The following is a 25,050-nucleotide window of genomic DNA, read 5'->3' on the forward strand; positions in this document are numbered from 1 at the left end:
TAAGAGCTCATCTCAGTCTCCCCTCTGGCAGCTTAAAGCCATTCCCTTTGGCCTGTCCCTACAGGCCCTTGTCCAAAGCCCCTCTCCAGCTTTCCTGCAGCCCCTTTAGGCACTGGAGCTGCTCTAAGGTCTCCCTTTAAGGAGCCTTCTCTTCTCCAGCTCTCAGCCTTTCAGCCTTTTGCTGTTTGAAGTTTAGCCCAGTTTGTGCCTGAGCTCCTTGTACAGCCCATGGGAAAGAGGGAGCTCTCTAGAGGACCTCATGTAATGCAGGGATCTCAAAGGCTTGGGCCAAATCGCTCTCTGGATGTCCCTGTCCCTGTTGTTCAGAGGAGAAGCCTTGTGGGCTGGTCTAAGCTAGCCACTTGCTAGTGTCTAGCCTAAGCTAGTGTCTAGTCTAAGCTAGACACTTCTAGGAGGCTGGAGTTAGGTGTAATGAGTGCCCCATGTTGCTTATAAAGGGACTGACAGCAGCTTCCCTGGTTTGCTTTTAGTTCTTGCCCATAATGAGTTCAAACAGCTCCTTTTGTCCTTCTGTGGTCAATATATATTTGGACTTTGCACGCTTTGAATCTGCTTTTTTCCCAGATTTCTCTAAGCTTTTGCATCCATGGAGGTTTTCTGTAACAACACCTGATAAATAGAAGCATTTAGTAGCTGAAACAACACATTTTCTTCCTGTTCATTCTACCTATGGACATTGGGTTTAATTTCCTTTCTACCACAGATGTTTTGGGGCTGTAGTGATCTGTGATTGACTTGCAGCATCTTTGCCCCTTGCATGTATTTTGCCAACTGTTGTGCTGCAGATTTCAACAGCCGTGTCCCTTAGCTTTGGAAATAGATGGTAAAAGAGGCTGTTTCTTCTTTTGAAGGCAAAAGAAGTGTGTCAGACAGGCCTGCGTGTGAACAGCAGCTCCATTTCCATACTTGGTGACCCAGCCAAAGGTAAGATTTCCCTGTACAGAACCAAGAGACATGTTCCCTCTTCTGGGGGATGTTGACTCCTTTAAAACCAAAATCAAAAGCCCAGATAAACTCCTTGTCCTGCCTTGTATTTACTGCAAACCCCCATGGAATATCCTTTGTTTCTTACATGAGAAACTGCATTTGTTCAGATCATTCAAGCAGCAGTATGTTCCTTCTGCCCCTTCAACAAGTTGAGGATAGGATCATCCCCAGGGAACCCCCTCTCCATTTCAGACTTTTTCTCCCTTGTTAATACCGACCCTTGTCACCAGAGTGGCTTTTTGGCAGCTTTCTCCACTGCTTTGCTCTTTAGAGTCCATTCTCTGAGCTTCTGCCAATAGTCCTGTTAGTAAGCAGAGCAGCATGTGATATGTCAAAGCCCTTCTCAGTGTGTGCTTATTCCTTGCTCAGAGATGCAGAAACTCAAGGTGTGCAGCGCAGGATGTGCTGCTCAAAGAATTCCTTCAGCCAGAAGCAGAACGTCTCCCAGTGCTCATCCTGCAAGTGTCTGCAGGCTAAGACACCTAATCATTGAACAGTCAATGGCAGGGCTTGCAAAACCAAGCAGGAGCTGGTTATTTATCTGCTATCTTATTCCTGATGGACTGGGATGCATATTATGGTGTGTCTCTTTGTAGCTTCCGTTTCCACCCATGGACTTCTCCACAAAACAGTAGTGAAGAGCCAACACCCTACCCTGATATATACATATATGAGCATAGGGAAGGGATGGGAATAAGCCATGTCAGAATAGGCTTGTCACAGGGTAGAAGGTTCCCATTGGCCTTTGAGATGCTGAAGGCCATAAAGAGCCAAGAAAGGGACCTGGGAGGGTCTGTGCCATGCTATGGGCCTGCTCTTGTGCCTTTGTAGTGTGTGTTCCTCATGTGTAAACATCCATGTTGCCCTTGCATGACTCCAAGTTGAGCAGGATACCTGCTCCACTTGCTGTCAGACCCTGTAAGCCCTTCACTAAACCTTGCTATAAGAGACAAGCCCGCATTTGATGTGTTCTCATGTAGTGTGGAAACTGCTCAGAAACACATCTGAGCATGTGTTTCTGAGCACTTGATTTACCTGATCTTGCATTGCTTTGTCTTCACAGGGGTTTATATATCCAAGCATGCAGACTGTCTCCATCCAAGACCCTGGTATCATGGAAAATCAGGCTATATTGTCATTTGTAAGCTGATTAAGGTAAGTGAAAGTCTGTCTTTATATCTGGAATGGTTTTCAGAAGCTGCTCTACAATGCAAGTGGTTTTCAAGGAGCCTATGGCTGTTGTGGGGTGTAAAATCAGCTCTGTTGAGAGCTTGTTGGGATGTGTCAGGCTGGAAAGCAAGAGATTCAACTGGGCTTGACTGGTGGCCTGAAGAGCAGCAAAGGACCTTCCAAATTCCACTGCTGAGATCAGAAATTCCCCATAGGATCATCTTTTTCCCTGGATTCTGATGCATTTTGGAGGTTTGGGAGAGCCGTAAAGTGGCTCTGATCACAGCCCCATTCTATTCCTCCGTGGGGCTGATGTGTGGCCTTTTTCTTCTCTCCCCACTGGCTCCTGCTCCCTATAGGGAGCACCAAACCCGCACTGCTCCCATTTGCCCTCCTGAGCAGTGCAGGTTTATCTGCCATGCCAAACATGGTCTACTCAGGCCCTCATGTTTGAAGGACATCAGCACACTGGTGGGGAGTGTGGGGCTGTCAGCAACAGTCTTGGGGGGGGGGGGGAAGAGGATTTAGGGGTCTTTAAAAGACGTTTCTGTGAATAATTATATGTATTCCTCTTTTTCTGGGTAAATTCTGTGGTACAGGGGAAGGTGAAGGTGATCTCTGAGAATTACACAACCAGCTATACCTGCCCATCTCCCGGCTATGACTGCCACGTTGGCATGAGCAGAAGCAACCTACCATCAAAGACCAGTCACTGCCTGGCCTTTGAGCAGAGCCAGGTATGAGTTTGCAACAGGACTGTGCAGTCACCTCACTTGTGGGCTGCAGGGGGACACGGTATTGTCCTTCCTCACCTTGTTCTTCTCATCCATGTTTCCCTTCTAACCCCAGTACTACGTGTATGAAGTGTCTGGTGGCAGCACTGCAGAGCGGCCCAGGCAGATCTGCCCCTACATCATCATCACCTGCCAGTACAGGGAGCCGAAGGAAATGCCTGTCTTGGCCATAGAGAGCCTGTAAGCAGCTTGTTCCAAAGCACCCAGTTGCTTTTGTGGGCTGGTTTTTCCTTTGCCCATTGCTAAATGTTCTTCTTTCTCTCTTTTTTTCTCCAGACCTGAGCTTAACGGCAAAGGTAAGAGCAACTGGGGGTTGGGTTTGGCTTATAAACGTACCTTTATCTGTTCCTTTCCTTCCTGGTTTCTCTGAGCCCTTCTCCCTTTTCCCTGTAGCATTGTATTGTCCCTGGAGGGGGCAGCTCTCCATCCGGGGCCAACGTCTTTGCAGCATCGCCCTGAGGACCCCACGCAGCTCCAAGATCCCAGCCCAGCTGTAAGTTGCACTTTTCTGTCTGTGCAATATTGAGTGTGCAGCATTACACCTTTGGGTGTGTGTACCAGTAAAAACCAGCTTTGTCTCTCCTTTCCCATCGCTTCATTGATCAGCATCTTCTTGGAGCTGTACCAACATTATTGGAGCAATCATCAGTGTCAGGAAAGTGATGTTGGGCAGTGTCACAGCAACAGCTGGATGAGGACATGAGATCAGGCCCCAAACTGCAGCTGGAAACAGCTGTATTCTGTCATTTTATTTTTCTGTTAACTGCTTTGGGATGTTTATTCCAAATCAATTATTGCTGCTTGGGATTTTTCTCACTGTGAGAAGTGAGCTTCCTGGTGGTGGATGTACAATCAGCCAGATGTGTTTACAGATCAGAATGATAGAAATAGTGTTGAGTCACAGAGTCACAGAGTGGTTTGTGTTGGAAGGGACCTAAAAGCTCATCCAGTTCCAACCCCTGCCATGAGCAGGGACACCTTCCACTAGAGCAGCTTGCTCCAAGCTGTGTTCATCCTGGCCTTGAACACTGCCAGGGATGGGGCAGCCACAGCTTCTCTGGGCACCCTGTGCCAGCGCCTCAGCACCCTCATAGGGAAAAGCTTCTGCCTAAGAGCTCATCTCAGTCTCCCCTCTGCCAGGTTAAAGCCATTCTCCCTTGTCCTATCACCTACTTGGAGTAACCAGCATCCAAATCCAAGAGATATTTACAATCTTCAGTAGTCGGAAGCCAAGCAGCATAAACTTGAAACAGCCAGTGACAGCCAGTAACACAGCCACCAGTATCAGTGTTTGGAGGTGTTCACAAACACCTCCAGCCTTCTCCAGAGCTCCTCTCTCTGGTTTCACAGTGACAGGACAACCAGGACTCTGCTATGCTTAATTCCAAGAGCCTTTTCTGCTTTCATTCTCACCATCTGCTGCTTTATCGCCACAGGCCTCCCAGCCTGGACATTAACCATGTCATGGATTTGTCTGACTTGAAGAAAAAGCTACCAGAGGCTGCCTTTGAGAAAAGAAATTACACTGGGAATGAAGGTGAGTGCAAAACCTGCCAGCACAGTGAGTAACCTGCTTGTGCTGTGCCATAGGAATTGCTGGGGGGATCAGAGCTCCACGTCATGTTGGGTCCTGTCTTCAAGTGTGACTAATTGCAGATAAGTGAGGAGAAAGGCAAAGGCAGCACAGGAATGTCTTCATGCCTCACATGGTCTCCTGGTGTGATATAATCCTCTTCCCAAAGCAGCTCTTTCATCTTTGGCAGGACAAGGTGGGAGACCCTGTTTAGAGACCTGGGCTCCCATCCTGCAAGATACCAAATAGGATGTAACTGAGAGCAAATGCAGGGAGACAAACCTTCTGACCTGATCTTCCTACATGTCTCTCCGTCACACTCCACCTCTTGGGGAGGTTGTACATGGAGAGCTCTTGCTGTGATTTGCAAAAGCTCCAGGTATATTTCCATGTCATCTTGGACTTGATGAAGTCCATGGTTGGACTTGATGAGCTTAAAGGTCTTTTCCGACCTTGCTGATTCTATGATTCTGTCTTGCACCAAAGTAAGTGTGGGTTGCTGCAGTATTGCCTCCTGCCAGCTCTGCTGAGCCAGGTGGAGGCACTGCTATTTTGGGGGTTAGCATTCAGCTGACAGTGCAGATGGACACTGGATAGTGCTGGGAAGAGGCAGTAGACGTGGGGGGAGACCACAGCAACACTTGCTAAAGGTGCCCTGGAGCCACAATCTTAAGACCCACTGGTGAAAGAGAGGAAATACTTGAACAGAAGAATCCTGTTGTGAAATTCAGAGGGGTCCGGTGGGTCCAGATCACACCTTTGTTAACATCCCTTGAGGATCAGAGTCTGAAAGAAGGATGCTTCAAAGCAGGGGAGAATAAAGCACGTTAGAATGAGGTATTTCCCTCTGAAAGGTTCCCTATCTCTGTTGAAGCACACAGCACTGGTTAAATAGAAATGAGAGAAAAGATAGGAACGATCATGAAGCATGGGCTGAAGAGGAAACAGCCTGTGCTGTGACTGCATATACCAGCTTAGGAAGTCTTGCTAAACCCCAGTGCTTCCACCAGTTGCACACGCATCTTCCTGGTGTAGGAGCACTTGTTCAGAAACCATACAAGAGGCACTACTTCAACATCCAATTCTCTCTTCTTTTGTCTGCAGTTTGCTTTCAGGGTGTTTATTTCAGCCTGTATGAAGTAGAAATATCAAATAAGGAGCAATATAAAATGGATCATTTAATAGAAAATCTGAAGGAAAAGGACTTGGTAAGTGTTTTATACCATGGGCATTCTGGGGGGAAAGTGGCCTTTTCAATCAGCTCTTGCTATATGTGGTAACATTATCCACAGATTCTGAACTGATGCAAAATGGAATGAATTTCCCTGCTTGAAGTATTAGTTTCCTGCTTTGTTATTCTCATAGTTTAGTCTTTTCTGCATATAAAGTGTTGACTGACAGCTGAGCTGCTTGCCCTCAGCTTAATGCCCACAGTTACGCTGCTGAATCCCTGGGGGCTTCCAGGATCTCTGAAGATGTTAGAGTTATCCATTTTTAATGGGGAATTTCCCTTGTGAGGTATGATATGATAAGGCTTTTTTTCCAGCACGTTCCCAGTGTGATTGTCACTTCTCCTGATGAATCCAAGGAATAAACCTCACCCCTGTGGAGCACAACACCTGCATCTCTGCTGGGAGTTGGGGATGGGTTGGGTTTGGCTTTGCTGCTGTTGGTTGCTCTCTCTCTCATCTGATGGCTTCCTGTAGATTCGGAGTTGTAAATCCTGGCTGCTGGCCACATCCTCCCCTCACTGCAAGCTGGCAGCAGCCCATCAACTGCCTGGAAGAGCTGTTGCTGTGCTGCACTGCTGAAGAGCTGCCCACTGATGTGGAGCTCCGCTCACGTAACGTACCAGAGCAAGTGATGGTTGTGCATCCCTGTAAGAAAAGCACTATTGCTCACTAAAGTATTAATTAAAGACTTTTATTGGTAACAACATGGGAAGGAAAACAGAAGATGGCAAAGACAATCTTAATGTCCCTTCATGTGCAGGTAACACTGAACTGTGCAGCATCAGTTGGACGTCCGGTTGGGGCACAGGTCAATGCCATAGCTCATCTTGAGGTTCCCAGCATCTGAAGGGGCATGAGCTTATCTATGCTATCCCTTTTTTCATCTGTGCTCACCAATAAAAAACACTTTAATCAGTACACAGTCCAAGTGCCTTTCTTACAGGGATCTGTGCCAACCATATGCTCTGGTGCATTACTCCATGTTTGCAGCCACTGAGGGTTATAACATGCACCCTGCCAAGCACTAGAGGGGTTGGCAAAGAATCCCAGACTGGTTTGTGTTGGAAGGGAGCTTAAAGCTCCTCCAGTTCAAACTCCTGCCACGAGCAGGGACACCTTCCACTAGAGCAGCTTGCTCCAAGCCCCTGTGTCCAACCTGGCCTTGAACACTGCCAGGGATGGGGCAGCCACAGCTTCTCTGGGCACCCTGTGCCATCACCTCAGCACCCTCACAGGGAAGAGCTTCTGCCTAAGAGCTCATCTCAGTCTCCCCTCTGGCAGCTTAAAGCCATTCCCCTTGGCCTGGCCCTACAGGCCCTTGTCCAAAGCCCCTCTCCAGCTTTCCTGCAGCCCCTTTAGGCACTGGAGCTGCTCTCAGGTCTCCCCTTCAGGAGCCTTCTCTTCTCCAGGCTGCCCCAGCCCAGCTCTCTCAGCCTGGCTCCAGAGCAGAGCTGCTCCAGCCCTCACAACATCTCCGTGGCCTCCTCTGCACTCGCTCCAACAGCTCCACGTCCCTCTTGTGCTGCTGCCCCAGAGCTGGATCAGGACTGCAGGGGGGGGTCTCCCCAGAGTGCAGCAGAGGGGCAGGATCCCCTCCCTGAGCTGCTGCTCACGCTCTGGGGGTGCAGCCCAGCACACGGGAGGGTTCTGTTCTCAAGCCTGCACTGAAGCCAGGTCATGGGGAGCTTCTCATCAACCAACACCCCCAAGTCCTTCTCCTCAGGGCCAATGAGATGGTTGCATTGTGGCTGTGAGCAGTTTAGGTTTGAAAGCCATTAGGAATGTTATTTCCCTGGAGCTTCGCCACCCTCATATATCTGTCAAACTGGATGAATTCATCTCCCTTACTTCAGCAGGGAAACAGTCACAGTCCCTTTTGGGTTTGCTTCTTCCCCTCCCAAAAGTGTTCTCCATCTCTTTTCCCTGTGCATGTGCCAGGCACCCTGTCTTGTGCAGGGCCCAAGTGGAAGGGAAAGGGTGCTGGGGCTAGGTGGGGTTGCCTGAGGCCAGCTGTACTGCTCTGGGCTCTGACTGATGTCTGTCAGCTCTGTGTTAGGTGGCTGCTGCTTTCTGACTTGACTTTCCTCCTTACCGGCCTGAAAGCTCATTCTGGCAGTGGGAAACAGCTATTTCATTGAGCTGGAATGGTACTGGCTCTTACACCTCTGCACTGCTGGCTTGAGGCATCCAAAGCAAGGAGCTACTGTTCTGGGTAGGGAATATTACCCTGAAGTTGTTCAGTGCTTTCAAAGCTGTTCCTTTGTCCTGGAGAAATGAGGCTGAAATGGGCAGTAGTCCAACCCTCTGTTATGTCTGAATGTATTGACTGGGATCAGTGGCAATTCACAGAGCATTAGAAGCCATTGGGCTGTTCAGTTCCTGTAAGTGTCCTGCAAAGATGTGTCTGCATGGAGGAAGGAGATCCAAATGGATGTCCCCATGGAGGGGAAGGCATTCCAAGCCAAGCTCTGTAATGAGGCATCAAGTAACACCCAAACACAAGAGAAGCCTCAGTATGTATCGTTTTAGACATGCAGTCAGGCAGCTCTGAGACTCAGCAGAGTCTATCATAGAATCACAGAATCAGCTGGGTTGGAAAAGCTCTTTAAGCTCATCCAGTCCAACCGTTTCCCAGCCCTGCCAAGGCCACCACTAACCCATGGCACTGAGGCCTCGTCTCCACGCTGTGTGAACACTTGCAGGCACGGTGACTGCAGCCCTGCCCTGGGCAGCCTGTTCCAATGCCTGAGCACCCTCTGGGGCAGGAATTGTTCCTCAGCTCCATCTAAACCTGCCCTGGTGCAGCTTGAGGCCGTTTCCTCTTGTCCCATCCCTTGTTCCTTGGGAGCAGAGCCCAGCCCCTCCTGGCTCCATCCTCCTCTCAGGCAGTTGTAGGGAGCCATCAGGTCCCCCCTGAGCCTTCTCTTCTCCACACTGAACCCCCCAGGTCCCTCAGCCCTTCCCCATCACACTTGTGCTCCAGGCCCTGCACCAGCTCCGCTGCCCTTCTCTGGCCCCACTCCAGCACCTCAATGTCTCGCTTATAGTGAGGGGCCAAGAACTGAACACTGATGATAAAGAAGCTGCATGGCCTGAACTTCACTCAGCCTCGTGTCTGGAACAGTTTGGTTGTGTTTTGTCAGATGTTGTTGTCCAGCTTTGCTTTTCCTGCTGGGGAAACCTTCTCCTTGGGCTGTGAAAAGCAGTTCCTGGCTGAGAGGCCCAGGAGCTTTTGAACTGAAGGGGCCACAGTTATTAACCTTATCCATTAATTGCAGCTGGTTTGGCTGAGCATAGCTATTTATTAAGGAACAGATGGGAGGCATTTGAGAGCTCAATGGAACATAAATGGAACACTTTTGGTTACAGATCCAAATTGATCCAAGTGGCATGAAACAAGCAGTGTCCTCCTTAACAGGGAAGGAGCTGGCAGTGTTGGCACATGTTCAGCAGAAAGCCAGGCTTGTCGAGAGTCCTGTTGAGTGATTGAAAGTGTACTAAGAAGGAAAGGAGTGGTTGCTTTAACTTTGTGTTTATTGTAGGCAATCATCAAATATTTACAAGATCAAGGATTCCTTATCCTCCTCACGCCCTCTGCCTTGGCACGAGATGATGGTAAGACCAATGTAGAAGCCAATAGCTGTGCTTAAACATCCTGCTCTGGTTTAGGGACAGAGGGTGGGTACACTCAGTCTAAACAAAACCTCTTGCTTTCTGCCATAGGATTTGACCCCAAGGAGCCTGGCAGCCTCCTGGCCCTGTTCCTGTTCACCTCCTCCCAGTCAATGGGACTGAACGGTAGGGAGTTCCCTTTGGTGGCTTCAGACACTGGGTTTTGGGTGTGAGATCCTCACCAGCTTCCACTAGAGAAGCTTGCTCCAAGCCCCTGTGTCCAACCTGGCCTTGAACACTGCCAGGGATGGGGCAGCCACAGCTTCTCTGGGCACCCTGTGCCAGCGCCTCAGCACCCTCACAGGGAAGAACTTCTGCCTAAGATCTAACCTGAACTTCCCCTGTTTCAGTTTGAACCCATCACCCCTTGTCCTATCACTACAATCCCTGATGAAGAGCTCCTCTCCATCATCCTTGTAGCTCCCTTCAGACACTGGAAGCTGCTCTGAGGCCTCCATGCAACTTCTCTTCTCCAGCTGAACAGCCCCAACTCACTCAGTTCAGACTCAGAGCATGAATAATGTTTCCTGTTTCAAAATGAGCAGCCTCTGAATCTGTTCCCTTCCTGTGCAGACGGCCTTAGGACGTATGTAGGGCAGAACAAGCCTGCTATACAGAGCACCCGCAGCATTCCAGAGCCAGCAGCAGAGGCAGGAAGCTGGGAGCAGGCTCACAGCTCTGCCTGGGCTTGCTAGTTACAAGGACCAATAGGCAAAGAAAATCACACATCTGGGAGGGAAACACCCACTGGGAAGAAATGGGATAGGGAAAGGAACTGGGGCTGTCAGCCTGCTCCTGCAGCCAAAAGAAACCTCAGAGGGGGATCATAACACACAGATAGGCCAAGGATGTGGATGCAAAGCATCAGGCTGCTGGGTTGCAGTGGATGAAGCTGGATAAATCTGGCTTGTGCAGAAAGGAATGCCACTGAAGCTCTGCACATCACAGGCACTTCTGGACACCAAGGGGACCCTGCTGTGGCAAGCAGAGCCTACTTCATGGTGACATCTGAGAGGGGGGACACCCTAGAGCCTTGGGACTTCTTGTTCATCCCTGTTGGGAGCTACACTTTAATGATAGGCTTTAGTCCTCCTGAAGTGAGAAACACCAACGGCTTTCAGTAGCATCAGTCCTCCAGTTTTAGAAGATCACCCAGGGGTTCATGTTCTTTATTTATCCAGTTTCTGGGTCTGCTTGGGAATTCCATATTCCACATCCCGCTCCACAGCGCTAATGTGGTGTCTTCATGTGAAGTGGGTTATCCCATGCTGACAGCAGGTAGAGATGGAGCTGCTGGAAGCAGCATCTGGACAGGGACATAAACAACACAAGTGATCTGAAGGCAGTGCTGGCCTAAACACCCTTGATGGGCAGCCCTCAGCTGAAACAGGTTTAAAACCCCAAAAGACCCCTGTGTTTTGAGAGCTCTGAGTGCCTTAAATGTTGGATTCAGTGAGAATTGCTGGAATGAAGGGAATTAGACCACTATGTGTGTGATCTCCCTGCAGAATGAAGCTAACCGATACAACAGCAGCCTTTAATCTTAGTTTAATCCACTTTTGAATTCCATCTGAAATTCCTTTCTACCTTCTACCCTTCTACCAGTTACAAGCATGCCTCAAACCAGGCCATCACCCTTGGGTTAGTTTTTTGTAGGTTGGCTCCTGGGGCTTGTTCATAGAATCATAGAATCTTTCATGTTCTCTTTGCATGTAACAGGGAAGTGATTTTGGGAATTGAATCTTGTTTTTAAAATGAATAAAATGCTTTTCTTTTCCTTCCATAGCTGCAAAGCACCAGCCAAGAGGTGAAAGGGACCAGAGTGACATCTCACTGAGAGTAGCCTCCGTTTTGCCTGGCCTCCACTATGCCTTACAGCAAGCCACCAGTTCTTCAGGGCAGGACACAGTCAGTCCCAGCACATGGATCAAACACCACTTCCAGGAGTATGCAAAGCTTGACCAAAACACAGGGTCCTCCTCTGGCCAAAGCAGTGAAGTTCCCTTTTCTTCTGCCCTCTCCCTAACTGAGGATGAATGTACAAATCCCCTCAAGAAGTGCTCAGAGGAGTCCTTCTCCCAGCTGCAGAGTTACCTCTCTGATTCCAGCAGCTACACTCTGCCATTGGCAACAGCTTTAGGATGTTTGCCTGGTGCTGCTCAGTCTCTTTGCTGTGATTCAGAGGCTGCTGATGAACCAGACTTATCTTCAGCTCTGCCACCAGACCTGATTCTCTTCAACACAACAGGAGAAAAAGAAGTCAGAAGTGAAGACCCACATCCCACCCTGGGGCTGGACCAGGTTGGTGAAGAGCCTGCAGAAGGTGTTGACTTAACCAGCAAGCTCTCGGTGCAGAGTAGCAGGAAGAAACCCAAGAGAGAGATTGCAAACAGCACCAGGGATGAATTGCCACCACCAGAGAAGCAAATGGGGCATAGGAGCAGCAACAGGAAAGCAGCCAATAAGATCAACCTTGCTTTATCTTCTGAGAAGCCAGGATCTGCAGACAAGTCCAATGAGCCCACACTTGAATTAGCCAACTTGCAGTTGCCACAGAGAAGGAAAAGAGGTAAGTGCTGTATAAAGGGGACTAACTTCCTCCTGCTTTTCCAGAAGCTGGGATGCTCAGGGTTCACTAGGAGCCATGGCCCCTTCCCAGCCCCCTCAGGTGCCCAGAGCAAGCAGATGCCTCCTGAGCCCACCTCTGCTATGAACAGAGGCTGAGAAAGCTGGGCTGGTTCAGCCTGGAGAAGACTCCTTAAGGGGAGACCTTAGAGCAGCTCCAGTGCCTAAAGGGGCTACAAGAAACCTGGAGAGAGGCTTTGGACAAGGGCCTGTAGGGACAGGACAAGGGCAATGGCTTTAAGCTGCCAGAGGGGAGACTGAGATGAGCTCTTAGGCAGAAGCTCTTCCCTGTGAGGGTGCTGAGGCGCTGGCACAGGGTGCCCAGAGAAGCTGTGGCTGCCCCATCCCTGGCAGTGTTCAAGGCCAGGCTGGACACAGGAGCTTGGAGCAAGCTGCTCTAATGGAAGGGGTCCCTGCTCATGGCGGGGGTTGGAACTGGGTGAGCTTTAAGGTCCCTGCCAACCTAAACCAGTCTGGAATTCTATGAAAATTAAGCAGTGCAATTTCCACACCCAAACTGAGACTCAAAGTGGTTTGTTTTGCTGTAGCTCAATCTGAATTCAACAGAACTAAACTGCATTTGGGCCAGTTTCATCCTGAACAAAACCATCTCGACCATGATTTAGCATGGCATTCTTAAAGTGTGACATTGATCCCACCCAGCTACAGCTGAAAGCTGGTATCAGGCCTGAGCTGCTCATGTGAGCTGTCTCAATGCATGAATTGTTCTCTGAAGGCTCCTGTCTCATCGCTGAGGCTGGTTAAACCTGGGCTCTGTAGCCAGCCTCTGCCTCATGTACAGAGTCTGAAAGTGGGTTGAGATGAATCTCAGTCTTGGTGATGAAACATGGCCAGAACCATTCAAAGGACTACTGCAGAGTTAGTGCCATCCTCTGTGACCTCCCCTCCCATTTACACACACCACAGGTAGGGCAGTGACTGTGGGAATGGGCTCTTGTGCAGCACAGGGGTGGCTGGGATGAAGTCACCTCTGAGTCTCAGTCCTGGGGCACCTTTGCCTCAAGTGGTGGCATTGCTGATGAGATCCATCTGTTGGTGGATCTCAAGGGTGGATTGCTGAGGTACCTGTGCTTCTTGGAGAGGTAAATAAGTGCCCTCAGGCTGCTTCCTGTGCCAGGCAGGAATTAGGGTGATTTTATCCCTGGAGAACACCTATTCCAGGTCAGGAAAACAAGTTTTTAATGAGCTTAAGAAGTGATGCTTAACTTTTAATAACTGCTCACTGATCACTCCCATCAGTAACAAACCCATTTGTTACTCAGCTCAGATGCATAAAGCAAGTCGTGGAACACTACTGTGCTGCTGCCAATCCCTTCTAAAGCACTCCACATTCACAGAACCATGGAATGCCAGGTGGGCAAGGACCTCAGGGATCACCTGGTCCAACCTTTCTAGGCAAAGCATTATCTAGACGAGATGCCCCAGCACCCTGTCCACCTAAATCTTATGTGTGGGGAATCCAATTCTCTGGGATTGGAGATGATCATCTGGAGATGATTCCAATGGCTGATTGTTCTCATGGTGAAACATTCCCCTCTTGTGTCCAGTTGGAATCTTCCAGGATTAACTTGTGCCTGTCACCCCTCAGCTTTTCCTTGTGATTCCTTATACTTTACTCATCTTCCTTAACTTGGTATTTTGCAATGACTCCTTTTTAGTCCGATATGTCTCAAACCAAAGGTGATGCTCTCTCTTTTCCAGGTGCAGAGGTCCTGTCTGCAGAATTCATGCAGCAAACACAGTCTGGAGCTGTTCAGAAGGAAACCCCAGCTCCTGATGCTTCTGCCTTGGAAACCAAGAGACCAAGGCTAATGAGGAAGCCAGAGGAGAAGAAGGTTCCTGTTGCTGAGAGCACCAGAAAGCCAGTGAAGAGGCAGATATTAAAACCTGTGGCTAAAAGCTCCTCGAAACCCAAAGCCAACAAGCAAGCAGAAAGTGGTAAGAGTGCTGTTCCCTATGGAAATCTTGCCTTTAAAAGCTGAGCCATCAAACATCACAGGCAGGTCACAACCAGATGATCATAAAAGCACATTGGCAGTAGCCACAGGGCTTTAGAGGTCTGGATTGGGTCTGAGTGCTGCTGCCACCCAGCCTGCAGTTGTATAAACTGAGTGGATAAAGCAACTGCCTAGTATAAAACACAAAGGTGATGGTGAAAATCCTTGTTCCAGGACGGACAAACCAGACAGGGGCTCTTGTGAGTCCTTTCCTATTCCTTCAGTTTGCATCCCTGGCAAACTGCTGGGATAAGGAGTGGAATTGTCACAGCCTTTGCAGCCTGCAGCATATTTAAGAGGCAGCGCTGAGTGGACAACACCTGACTGTGGTATCTGCAGGTGCTGGCTGGGAGCCTGCAAGTGAAACTGGGAACCAGTATTATGTTGCCAAGACAAGTGATGGATCAGAAGAGTCATTTTCTTAGTTTGTTTTCTCACACATTGATGTCTTTTTTTTCAGCTGTTTCTGGCCTTTTTCCTCTTCCTGGAGACTTTGAAGACAGGTTCAGGCACCTCAGCTCAGTTTATCCTGCCTTCTTGGTCTTTTATTGCCATGTATTTCTGAAATGTGGCATTTTTCATCAGTGTGTGTGTATCAAACACTGTCCCTCACAGAATCACAGGTTTGGGTTGGAAAGGACCTTAAAGCTCACCCAGTTTCAACTCCTGCCACAGGCAGGGACACCTTCCACTAGAGCAGCTTGCTCCAAGCCCCTGTGTCCAGCCTGGCCTTGAACACTGCCAGGGATGGGGCAGCCACAGCTTCTCTGGGCACCCTGTGCCAGCGCCTCAGCACCCTCACAGGGGAGAGCTTCTGCCTTATCTCCAACCTGAACTTCCCCTGTTTCAGTTTGAACCCGTCATCCCTTGTCCTATTGCTACAGTCCCCGATGAAGAGCCCCTCTCCAGCATCCTTGTAGCCCCCTTCAGATATTGAATACGCAGATACGGATATGCAGTTCACAAGGAAATGCAATGTAACACATTGGACTTTAACACAGATGTGATTCAATAAGGTTTTACTTGAAGGGAGATGTTTCTGAGGTGTTTTTTAGTAGAAGACATTAATCTTATTTAATGTCTTCATACTGGTTTTATGAACATGGGCCTAGAGCCATGGTGAAAACTGCATGAACACTTATGTGCTGTGCTGTGGCTGCCTTTGGATCATAACACACAGGGAGGCCAAGGCTGTGGGTGCAAAGTGCCAGCCAGCACCAGGCTGCTTGGTTGCAGTTAATAAAGCTGGACTTGTGAAGAAGAGTTTCAGTGTGTGTGCTCTGAGGTTCAGCTCAAGAGCAGGTTATGCTCTAGGTAGGGTGTGCAGTGGGAAGCATGAGGGCACAGGGGTTTTCTCTGTGGTTCAGTGGTTTGGGGTGGGTTTTGTAATGGACTGTTGAAAGCACAGCCCAAGGGTCAGGAGGGAAGACTCCCAAATACTCAAGCTAGGTCAAAATGTAAAGCAAAATAAAAAGGATGAAGGAAACACCTGAAATAGTTCGGGTTGTATTTAAGTGGCCAAACAACCCTGTGCACAGAGGCCAAGGGATGTTTTGTTCCCTTTGGATCCCATGCCTGTTAGTTCTGAGAATAAACCTGCTTCCTGAAATCACTTAGATTCCCAGCTCTGGATCATTCTGTAGTAGCCATGTCCATGGAGATGGGGTTTGGTTTAAGTGTGTAAATTCCACGTTGGAGACATACTTTTCCTGTCAAACCGAAAGCTATTTGAACACCTATGTGGCCTTTGTTTAATCTCTGTTTTCCTTACTCAGAGCACCAGGAGCCGCCCTCTGTCCTCCCAGGAGAAGCTTCTTCCCAGTGTCATGGAGATGACAGCAAAATGGGTGAGGTTTGCCCAGATGGACTTGGTGATCCTGGTCTCAACCTGAAGAGGAACAGGTACGAGCCCCATGCCTTGAACTTGCTGGCTGACCTGGCTCTGGGTTCCTGTAGTCCTTTGGTTATCCCAGCAGACAGTGAGGTGGCAGCTGAGTCCTGCAGCCACTCCAGTGACTCTCCAGAGGAGCAGCAAAGCCACCACAAGCACAAATCCTCATGTGTTGCTTCTGATCATGAATACCACAGGGTGACAAGGCTCGCAGAGGGAGACACCTCTCCTAGCAAGGTCGTGCCAAACCAGAAGCAGCATCCTGCGGAAAACAAAGTCTTAAATGACTTGGCCTCTAGTCCCAGGGAGAAAAACTCTACGGTTTCCTGTATGAGTAACAGATTGAGGCCCAGGCCACCAAAACCCCATGTGTTGCCTCCAAAAAAGACTCCAAAGGCTCCCAAGGTGAACAAGGTGAACAATAACACCTTAATCTCTGCTGAGCACTCGTACGCCTCACAGATGCCTGAGAACTCAAAGAAACCCGTGAATCCCAAAGGTACCTCCAACCCTGCACCAGCATCCGTCAGGAGCAACCGAGCAAGGCCCCTGGTTGGGAAGGTGCTGCCCTTCAGGCACCAGCAGAGCAGCAGCCACCCACAGGCCATAGCCATGAGGCACAGGAACAGGGTGAAGGAAGACTTTGCCAAGAGACACAAAGTGAAGATCTGTGATGAGTCCATAATGGTGACGTGCCACTGGAATGCACCGTATCTTTTCCACTTGGACAGCAGATACACCAATGATGCCCTGGAGAAGACAGTTGTCCGTGGCCTGCATGGGTAAGTTGCTCTGGAAGGCTATCTGGAGGGATTGGCTCCTGCTGGAGTGCTTTTGGAAGGGGCTTTCTTTGCTTTCTGTTTGCTCAGCACTATCATTGCCTTCTTTCCCATGCTAAAAAGCCCAGTTTTACTGTGTTAAAGCTGGTGTCTTCCCTGAGGAGAAGGACTTGGGGGTGTTGATCGATGAGAAGCTCCCCATGACCCAGCTTCAGTGTGTGCTTGAGCCCAGAACCCCCCCATGTGCTGGGCTGCACCCTCAGAGCGTGAGCAGCAGCTCAGGGACGGGATCCTGCCCCTCTGCTCTGCTTTGGGGGGACGCCCCCTGCAGTCCTGATCCAGCTCTGGGGCAGCAGCACAAGAGGGACGTGGAGCTGTTGGAGCGAGTGCAGAGGAGGCCATGGAGATGCTGCGAGGGCTGGAGCAGCTCTGCTCTGGAGCCAGGCTGAGAGAGCTGGGCTGGGGCAGCCTGGAGAAGAGAAGGCTCCTGAAGGGGAGACCTGAGAGCAGCTCCAGTGCCTAAAGGGGCTGCAGGAAAGCTGGAGAGGGGCTTTGGACAAGGGCCTGTAGGGACAGGCCAAGGGGAATGGCTTTAAGCTGCCAGAGGGGAGACTGAGATGAGCTCTTAGGCAGAAGCTCTTCCCTGTGAGGGCGCTGAGGCGCTGGCACAGGGTGCCCAGAGAAGCTGTGGCTGCCCCATCCCTGGCAGTGTTCAAGGCCAGGTTGGACACAGGGGCTTGGAGCAAGCTGCTCTAGTGGAAGGTGTCCCTGCCCCTGGCAGGGGTTGGAACTGGATGAGCTTTAAGGTCCCTTCCAACACAAACCAGTCTATGATTCCCATGGCTCTGCAGCTAGAATTGATATCTAATGCCATGAGCCCAAGTCCTACTTTGCAGCTGTGAGTTTCTCTTTATTCCAATATGTTGGAATAACTGCATTGAGTGATCCATGACTGCAAATAGGCATCTCTGGGGCTTAGCACTGTGGGGAACCAGGAGATGCCTTGTGCCAGTCACCTGGAGGGAGGATGAAGATGTTTCAATCTGTGTTTGCTTTCTTTGCAGGCCCTGGAACTCTCGTCAGCCTGATGATGTGCAGGAGCTGAAGCTGATACTCCACATGTGGGTGGCTCTCTTCTACAGCAAGCCCAGCCTGCTGAGCAGCACGAGGGTGGTGGTGGAGCACAGCGACCCCAAGAAGTATGTCTCAATAAAGACCACTTGGGACTTCCTTGACTTCAGTGATGATGGTGAGGACTATTTTGGGTTGGAGAAGTGCCCTGCAGACAGTCGCTCAGACCCTGACCAGACTCCCAGCAGCTCTGTGGATCACACCACACGTAACCAGGGTCACTTCCACTCTGCAGACTCTCAGACTGATGCTGATGGGACTCCTGCTGTTGTTGATAACACAGTGTCATCTTCAGGAGAGGTGCCCTGTGGGGAGGAGGAGCCTTCCTCCACAAGCTGTCCTGAACGTGCTGATGAGAAAGACAAAGAGCCTGCAGCCATTGCTGAGGAGCATGGGCATGACATCCCAACCATCACTAAGGTAAGAGCTTGGGGTGTGAGTGATACAAGTCTGTAGGACACAGAATGCATTTTATGCTTACAGGAATAGGATCTTCTGAAAGGAGGGGAGCAGAGATGCGTGTGGGCTCCCTCAGAGCCAGGTACTGGAGGTCCACAAAGCAGGAGTGAGGAGAATTCACCGGCATTTATCTGCCCCAGATGACTGCCACAGGCATAGGACCATAAACTCATGGAATACCAGGTTGGAAGGGACCTCAAGGGCCGTCTGGTCCAGCCTTTTTTGGCAAAGCGTGACTTAGACTGGATATCCCAGCACCCCGTGCAGCCCAGTCTTAACAGTGACCGGTGCTGGGGAATCACCAATCTCACAGGGAAGAACTGCCTTAGATCTAACCTGAACTTCCTCTGTTTCAGTTTGAACCCATCACCCCTTGTCCTATCACTCCAGTCCCTGATTGAAGAGCTTCTCTCCAGCATCCTTGTAGCTCCCTTCAGACACTGGAAGCTGCTAAGCGGTCTCCATGCAACTTCTCTTCCCTGAGCTCAACAGCCCCAATGTTCTCAGCCTGTCTCCATACAGGAGGTGCTCCAGCCCCTGATCATCCTCATGGCCTCCTCTGGACTTGCTCCAACACCTCCGTGTCCTTCTTACGTTGAGGACACCAGAACTGCACACAGTGCAGCAAGTGGGGTCTCACGAGAGCAGAGTAGAGGGGCAGGATCACCTCCATGATCTTGCTGCTCACACTCCTTTTGAAAACCTCCTCTTCTTTCTTAACCTCCGAATTGTGTTGTTTCAGGAGAAGCCACCCAAGGAGGGAAGGATGAAGGATGTTACAACCACCTCCAGCCCTGCTTATGAGCTCAGTGGCACTAGCAAGCCCCCAGCTGTGCTGGGCAAGGAAAACCCCTGCAGCCAAGCCCCAGATCCCAGTTCAGCTCCTTGGAGAGATGCCCCATGCACACTGCATGGACAAGGAGAGCAGCAGGAGAGTGGATGGACAGCAGGGTCAGGGAATGGCCCCGGCCCTCCCGAGAACACAGAGAGCATTGCAGACACTGAGCACTGTATGGAGATTGAGGACAGTGGCTGGGCCACCAGTGATGGACCACAACAGGCCTCTGGTTGGCTCTTCTTAGAAGCAAGTCCTACAACAGCAAAGCCTGGTGAAGCCAGGAGGGAAGGGAGGGAATCACAGAACCTCCTTGGATGTTCAGAGGAAGAGGTGGAGGAGGTAGAAGACGAGAAGGAGGACTGTGAATATGAGAGCACAGCCCTGGAGCCTGGCTTTTTGGCATTCTCTGCAAGCAGTGATGACAGCATGGACTGTGAACACAACAAGCAGAACCCAGTGCATCCAGCATGGCCACAGGGCTCTGGTGTCCCTGTGCCCAGCCCTCCTGCCTTAGCATCCCCTTGCCCAGGCAGATTAATGCCAGAGCTGTCAGATGGGACTGGGACTGGCCCTCAAAGGCTTCCTGGTGGGGTGGCACCAAGCCTGAACATGCTGGAAGAGGTTTTGGCCACCCCAGATGCAGAGGTGAAGGGTGTTGGCCTGGCACACACAGGCAGTGCAGCTGATGGGGGGTCACCCTGTGACAGCAGGTTGTTGCCTCCATCACCATCTGACCCGAGCTTGGTTGGTGAGACACAGCCAGACAAGAACTGTGCACCCTGTGCAGCAGGGTGGGAATCTGCTGGGAGCAGGGCTGGGTCACCGAGCAGCCAGGACCTGTCAATGGCCTTGTCCCCTGACTCCAGCTCTGTCTGCCTGATACCTCCTGACAGAGCAGCAGGTCCTGGGGCTGCTCCAGAGGAGCAGGACACCTTGGGGAACATCCGGTCCCCATCACAGAGCAGTGTGGGAGGGAGCAGCGGCCTTTCCCAAGGGTTTGGAGGTGATGCTGATGCTGAGCTCCCTTTGCTGAGCACTGGTGAAACAAAGCAAGAAGGGAACAAGGATTTGGTGGAAGAAGAGAGGAACATCCCTTCTGCCAATGGCACGGATGTGCTGGAGTCCTCAGGAGCAAGTGATGGCCAGGACTTTGCTTACACAGCCTTTGCAGATGGCTCTGAAGCTGGGGACAGTGATGATGTGTGCCTCGGGGCAAAGGAGTACTCCAGGAGCAACAAAAGCAGCACAGTGATGGTGGCTCACAAACTACAGGAGCCAGAGCCCTCTCTTCATCCCCTCCTCGAACCAGAACCTTCCTTCTCAATGCAGGAAGGGATGTCAGCCATGGAGAAGCACCCCAAGCAGCAGCAGAGAAACCCAAATGGGCTGTCCTCCTCTGCCCATGATTCCCCTCCTGCTTCTCCATCCCATGGTGAACACACAGATCCCCACCACTGCCTGTTAGAGCAAAGGGAGTGGTGGCCAGTCCCGTGCCAGCAAAAGGGGTCCTGTGGGCAAGTACATGCTGCAGAGGTGAGTGTGGCTGCTGGGAGCTTAAATGGCTACTTAGAACCCAGGTGTGTGGAAGAGGTGGGAAAAGGCACAGGCACCTGCCATGCAGAGCCAGCAGAGAGCTCCCCCATGGATGTGCCTGGTGACCTGGGATTGATGCCTCCTGCTCCTCCACATGGACACAAAGCAGGTCTGCACAGCACTGAGCCACACTCGGTGCTCAGAGAGCACCCCAGGGTGCTGTCTCCAGCTTCAGATGCTGCCCCATGGTCCTGCTGCATGGATACCAGCCCTGGGGCCCAAGCAGCAGATGCAGCAAGCAGCCACGAGACGGAACCCATCCTGCCTGAGAGCTTGGAAGGAGGAAGCAGCTTCCCTCTTGCTGGGTCTGCATCATCTTCATCAGGGGAGTTGCTGATGCCTCTGTCTGAGCTCCAGTCTGTGTGTAAGCAAGGGGAGCAGGAGGCTCAGGGAGCTGACGGGCTTCCTGAGCTGCACCAGGCCAGCACAGAGGTGGAAGACATAGAAATCCACACTCCCCCCTTCCCAGTGTTGTCATTGCATGCACAAAGGGTGCTCTCTGCAGGAAGGCTGGAGCTGGCTGATGCTGATGGTGTCTCAGATGGGCTCCTGAGGTCCAAGGAGCTTCCCAGCAAAGACACACACATGGATTCAACCTTTGAGGCTTCCTCCAGCGACTCCAGCCAGGAGGAGACTTCATGGTCCCTGCTCACAGCCAGAGCTTCCTACAGCAGATCCATGGATGCTGCAGGCACAAGGACTAACTGTGGCTCGTCCCCTGGGAGCCCAGTGTGCTCAGAGGGGGGCAGTGAGGACTGGGGCTCACTGGACATGGAGGGGAGCCCATGCTCATGGGCTGAGCATGGCTGGACCATCAGCCCAGGGGACACCAGCAACGAGCTCATCCCTCCACATGTCACTATTAGGGACAAGCAGGGGATTGCCAAGCAGTGCAGGAACTTGGTGGTCACCAAGAAGTGCCAGGAGCCTCAGAAGAGGCATAGACACTGTATGGGGCAGTCCCATTTGTTACAGTCACTATGGGGGACTTGGAGGGGGTTTGAGGGAATCACACAGGACACTTTGGACATGGAGTGTCTCCGTTTCTATGATAAGCTAAAACACATCCTGAGGAGTGGGAAACCACCTTTTTCTACCTCCAAAAGCATCTTCCCAAAAGACTTTTGTCCCCAGGTGATGTCTGAGACATCTCCTGCACCAGAAGCTCCCATCCCACGGAGCAGGAGCCCTTTGCAGGTGACAATCCTGCCCTGGGACACATGGCCGAGTGGGCTTGACTGGCATGGGGGTCCCCAGCATGGGGACCAGTGCACCCCATGGCAGGACACCCTCTGTGACAAGAGGAGCAGAGCCCAAAACACGAGCCAGGGCTTCCACCTCAGCAAGCTCAAGTACGACCACAAGCTCCAGGACACAGAGGGGGAGGTTGCCATCATCTTTGATGAGTTCAGGAGGGTGATGCTGAGGACGGCTGGGGCAGGGACACAGGGCCAAGAGGATGTCCCAGTGGGTATGGGGGACACAAGTGAATGGGCTTGTGCATCCCTCGCCGGGAGGATGGAGACCTTCGAGGAGATGATCACTGACCTGTGCAGCTCGCTGCGGTCCCACCTCTGCAGCGTGGCCAAGGAGGCCTGTGGCCACAATGGATCCTTCTACGTGGTGGAGACGGGCGAGGAGCCGTTCTTTGCAAGGTTGAAGGTAACAACGGGGTTGCACAGGGATGGGTGGCTCTGGGGTGGGAGCTGAGGCAGCAGGAGCGTGTTCAACCCAACAGGGATGGGGTTTGGTTCCACCTCTGCCATCTCCTGCCAATGACAGGAATTGGAATCATGGAATCCCAGCCTGGTTTGGGTTGAAGGGACCTTAAAGCTCCTCCAGCTCCAACCCCTGCCACAGGCAGGAACACCTTCCACTAGAGCAGCTTGCTCCAAGCCCCTGTGTCCAACCTGGCCTTGAACACTGCCAGGGATGGGGCAGCCACAGCTTCTCTGGGCACCCTGTGCCAGCGCCTCAGCACCCTCCCAGGGAAGAGCTTCTGCCTAAGAGCTCATCTGAGTCTCCCCTCTGGCAGCTTAAAGCCATTGCCCTTGTCCTGTCCCTACAGGCCCTTGTCCAAAGCCCCTCTCCAGCTTTCCTGGAGCCCCCTTAGGTGTTGGAAGGTTGATTTATTTAGGTTGGAAAAGCCCTTTAAGCTCATCCAGCCCAACCGTTCCCAGCCCTGCCAAGGCCACCACTAACCCATGGCACTGAGGTGTGTGAACACTTGCAGGGACGGTGACTGCAGCCCTGCCCTGGGCAGCCTGTTCCAATGCCTGAGCACCCTCTGGGGAAGGGATTGTTCCTCAGCTCCATCTAAACCTGCCCTGGTGCAGCTTGAGGCCGTTTCCTCTTGTCCCATCCCTTGAACATCCCCCAGGCCAAATCAGAGCTGAGTTCATGCAGGAACAGGCCAAATTCAAACCCTGCAACGTGGCTTTTGCTCCAGCTCCCATGAAAGGGTTGGCGATGGTGATTGCATGGGGGGATTTGCTGCTCTGCAGCAGCACAGAGGCCTGATGATGCCCGAGGTGTTCCTTTAGCAGGTTTTTGCTGACAAAGGTCAATGTCTGCTTCCTCCACCTCTGGCTGGAGCCCTGGCCTGGAGCACATGGTGCCTGTGACCAATGGACACTGCAGGGTGCCTGCTTGGGGTCCCTGTGCTGCTCCCCTCATCATGTCCCCAGGCCCGTGTGTGCTGGGAGCGCAGCAGTGCTGTTGTGGAGGAGTTCTCCACACAAGGCTCACGTGGTTCCTGTTTCAGACCTTGCTGAGGAAGCTGGGACACGTGGAGACTGAACCCCTGAGCTTCTGCCAAGCAAAGTGTCCAGACACTGATCGGCTGCTTGTGGTCATCAGGAACGAGGATGTCTCCTCTCACATCCACAGCGTAAGAACTCAGTCTGACCTGTTCTGATCATACCCACACTGGGTTCTACTGTCAGGATCCATTTGGAAGGGGTTTAGTTTCATTTCACACTCTATAGAGTCTCTGCAGATCTGTCCAGCTCTGCAAGTGCTCTGTTCTCTCCATGGAATCACAGAACCATGGAATGGTTTGTGTTGGAAGGGACCTTAAAGCTCATCCAGTTCCAACCCCTGCCACAGGCAGGGACACCTTCCACTGGAGCAGCTTGCTCCAAGCCCCTGTGTCCAACCTGGCCTTGAACACTGCCAGGGATGGGGTATCCATCGCTTCCTTGGGCAGCCTGCTCCAGTGTCTCACCACCATCATCCATCACCATCAATGCCTTTGAGATTGGGCTATGGAGACAGGGGTGTTGGGGTGCTACAGGCAGAGGACAGGATGGGCTCCCTGGAGCAAGTGTGACTTAGAGAAGTGCAAATGCAATTGAAATGCAGCTTCATGTTCAAAAGCATCTCTTCCTTCTGCAGGTCCCCTGCTTGCTGCAGCTGAAGCACCGTCCCAACGTGGTGTTTGCTGGAGTGGACAGCCCTGAAGATGTACCAGGTCACACGTACCAGGAGCTGTTTCATTCTGGTGGCTTCGTGGTGTCAGATGATGGCTTGTTGGAAACGGTGACACTGGGTAAGTCTTGTGGCCTCTTGCTTGGAGGCAAACACAGTGTCAGCTCCTGGCCTTGTCTGCTGACACCTCCAGACACTCCCCATGGGTGTCCTCTGCTCCTGCTTTAAGTGGGATAAGTTCCTTCCCTCTGTTTGTAGACCCCATCTGGATAATGGGTCCAGGTCAGGGCTCCCCAAAACATCTAAGTACAGCAGGGGCCAGCAGAATGGTCAGGGGCTGGAGCAGGTTGTACAAGGACAGCCTGGAAAAGGGAGGACAAAGGGAAGACCTTGTTGCTGTCTTCAGCTCCCTAATGGGAAGTGGTAGAGACAGCAGAACCACGTTCCTCCTCGAGATGCAGAGGGCTGGGATGAGAGGTGACAGGGACATGTTGCACTGATCCCTTTAGATATTAGGGGGGAAGGAATTCACAGCAAGTGTGTTCAACACCAGGATCCCAGTGTTTTGAGGCTGCATCCTTGGAGACCTTCAGACCTTACCTAGAACAGCCTCAGGTGGTCCAGCTTTGAGCAGGGCAGGGCCAGGGACCTCCTTCCACCCTCAGTTACCCCTTGGCTCCTGCTGTCTCCTCAGGCCAACTGAAGGAGGTGGTGAACGTGCTGGAGAAGCTCAACAGAAGCGGGAGGTGGAAGTGGCTCCTTCACTACAAGGAGAGCAAGAAGCTCAGAGAAGACATCAGGTAATGGCTCAGTGGTGGCAGCTCCCTCATCCCTGCTG

At 51.5% G+C, this 25,050-nt stretch overlaps 1 protein-coding gene across 2 annotated transcripts in view; it reads left to right on the forward strand.

The window, feature by feature from the left end:
• TASOR2 (transcription activation suppressor family member 2) overlaps positions 1-25,050 on the forward strand; it is a 43,627-nt gene that overhangs the window by 12,470 nt on the left and 6,107 nt on the right. For both annotated transcript variants that reach the window (XM_062634275.1, XM_062634274.1), the window contains exons 4-21: positions 873-945; positions 2,072-2,163; positions 2,778-2,915; positions 3,028-3,152; positions 3,249-3,268; positions 3,366-3,465; positions 4,409-4,509; positions 5,650-5,753; positions 9,320-9,392; positions 9,501-9,575; positions 11,236-12,018; positions 13,797-14,033; positions 15,868-16,765; positions 17,827-18,313; positions 19,095-22,445; positions 23,548-23,673; positions 24,180-24,333; positions 24,907-25,012. In XM_062634275.1, coding sequence (XP_062490259.1) covers positions 873-945; positions 2,072-2,163; positions 2,778-2,915; positions 3,028-3,152; positions 3,249-3,268; positions 3,366-3,465; positions 4,409-4,509; positions 5,650-5,753; positions 9,320-9,392; positions 9,501-9,575; positions 11,236-12,018; positions 13,797-14,033; positions 15,868-16,765; positions 17,827-18,313; positions 19,095-22,445; positions 23,548-23,673; positions 24,180-24,333; positions 24,907-25,012 — 7,043 coding nt within the window. The remainder of the gene's footprint in view (positions 1-872; positions 946-2,071; positions 2,164-2,777; positions 2,916-3,027; positions 3,153-3,248; positions 3,269-3,365; positions 3,466-4,408; positions 4,510-5,649; positions 5,754-9,319; positions 9,393-9,500; positions 9,576-11,235; positions 12,019-13,796; positions 14,034-15,867; positions 16,766-17,826; positions 18,314-19,094; positions 22,446-23,547; positions 23,674-24,179; positions 24,334-24,906; positions 25,013-25,050) is intronic.

Source organism: Pezoporus occidentalis, unplaced genomic scaffold (genome assembly GCF_034315485.1).
Source record: "Pezoporus occidentalis ecotype Australia unplaced genomic scaffold, CSIRO_AGI_Poc_V1 ctg42, whole genome shotgun sequence".
Classification (NCBI taxonomy): Eukaryota; Metazoa; Chordata; class Aves; order Psittaciformes; family Psittacidae; genus Pezoporus; species Pezoporus occidentalis.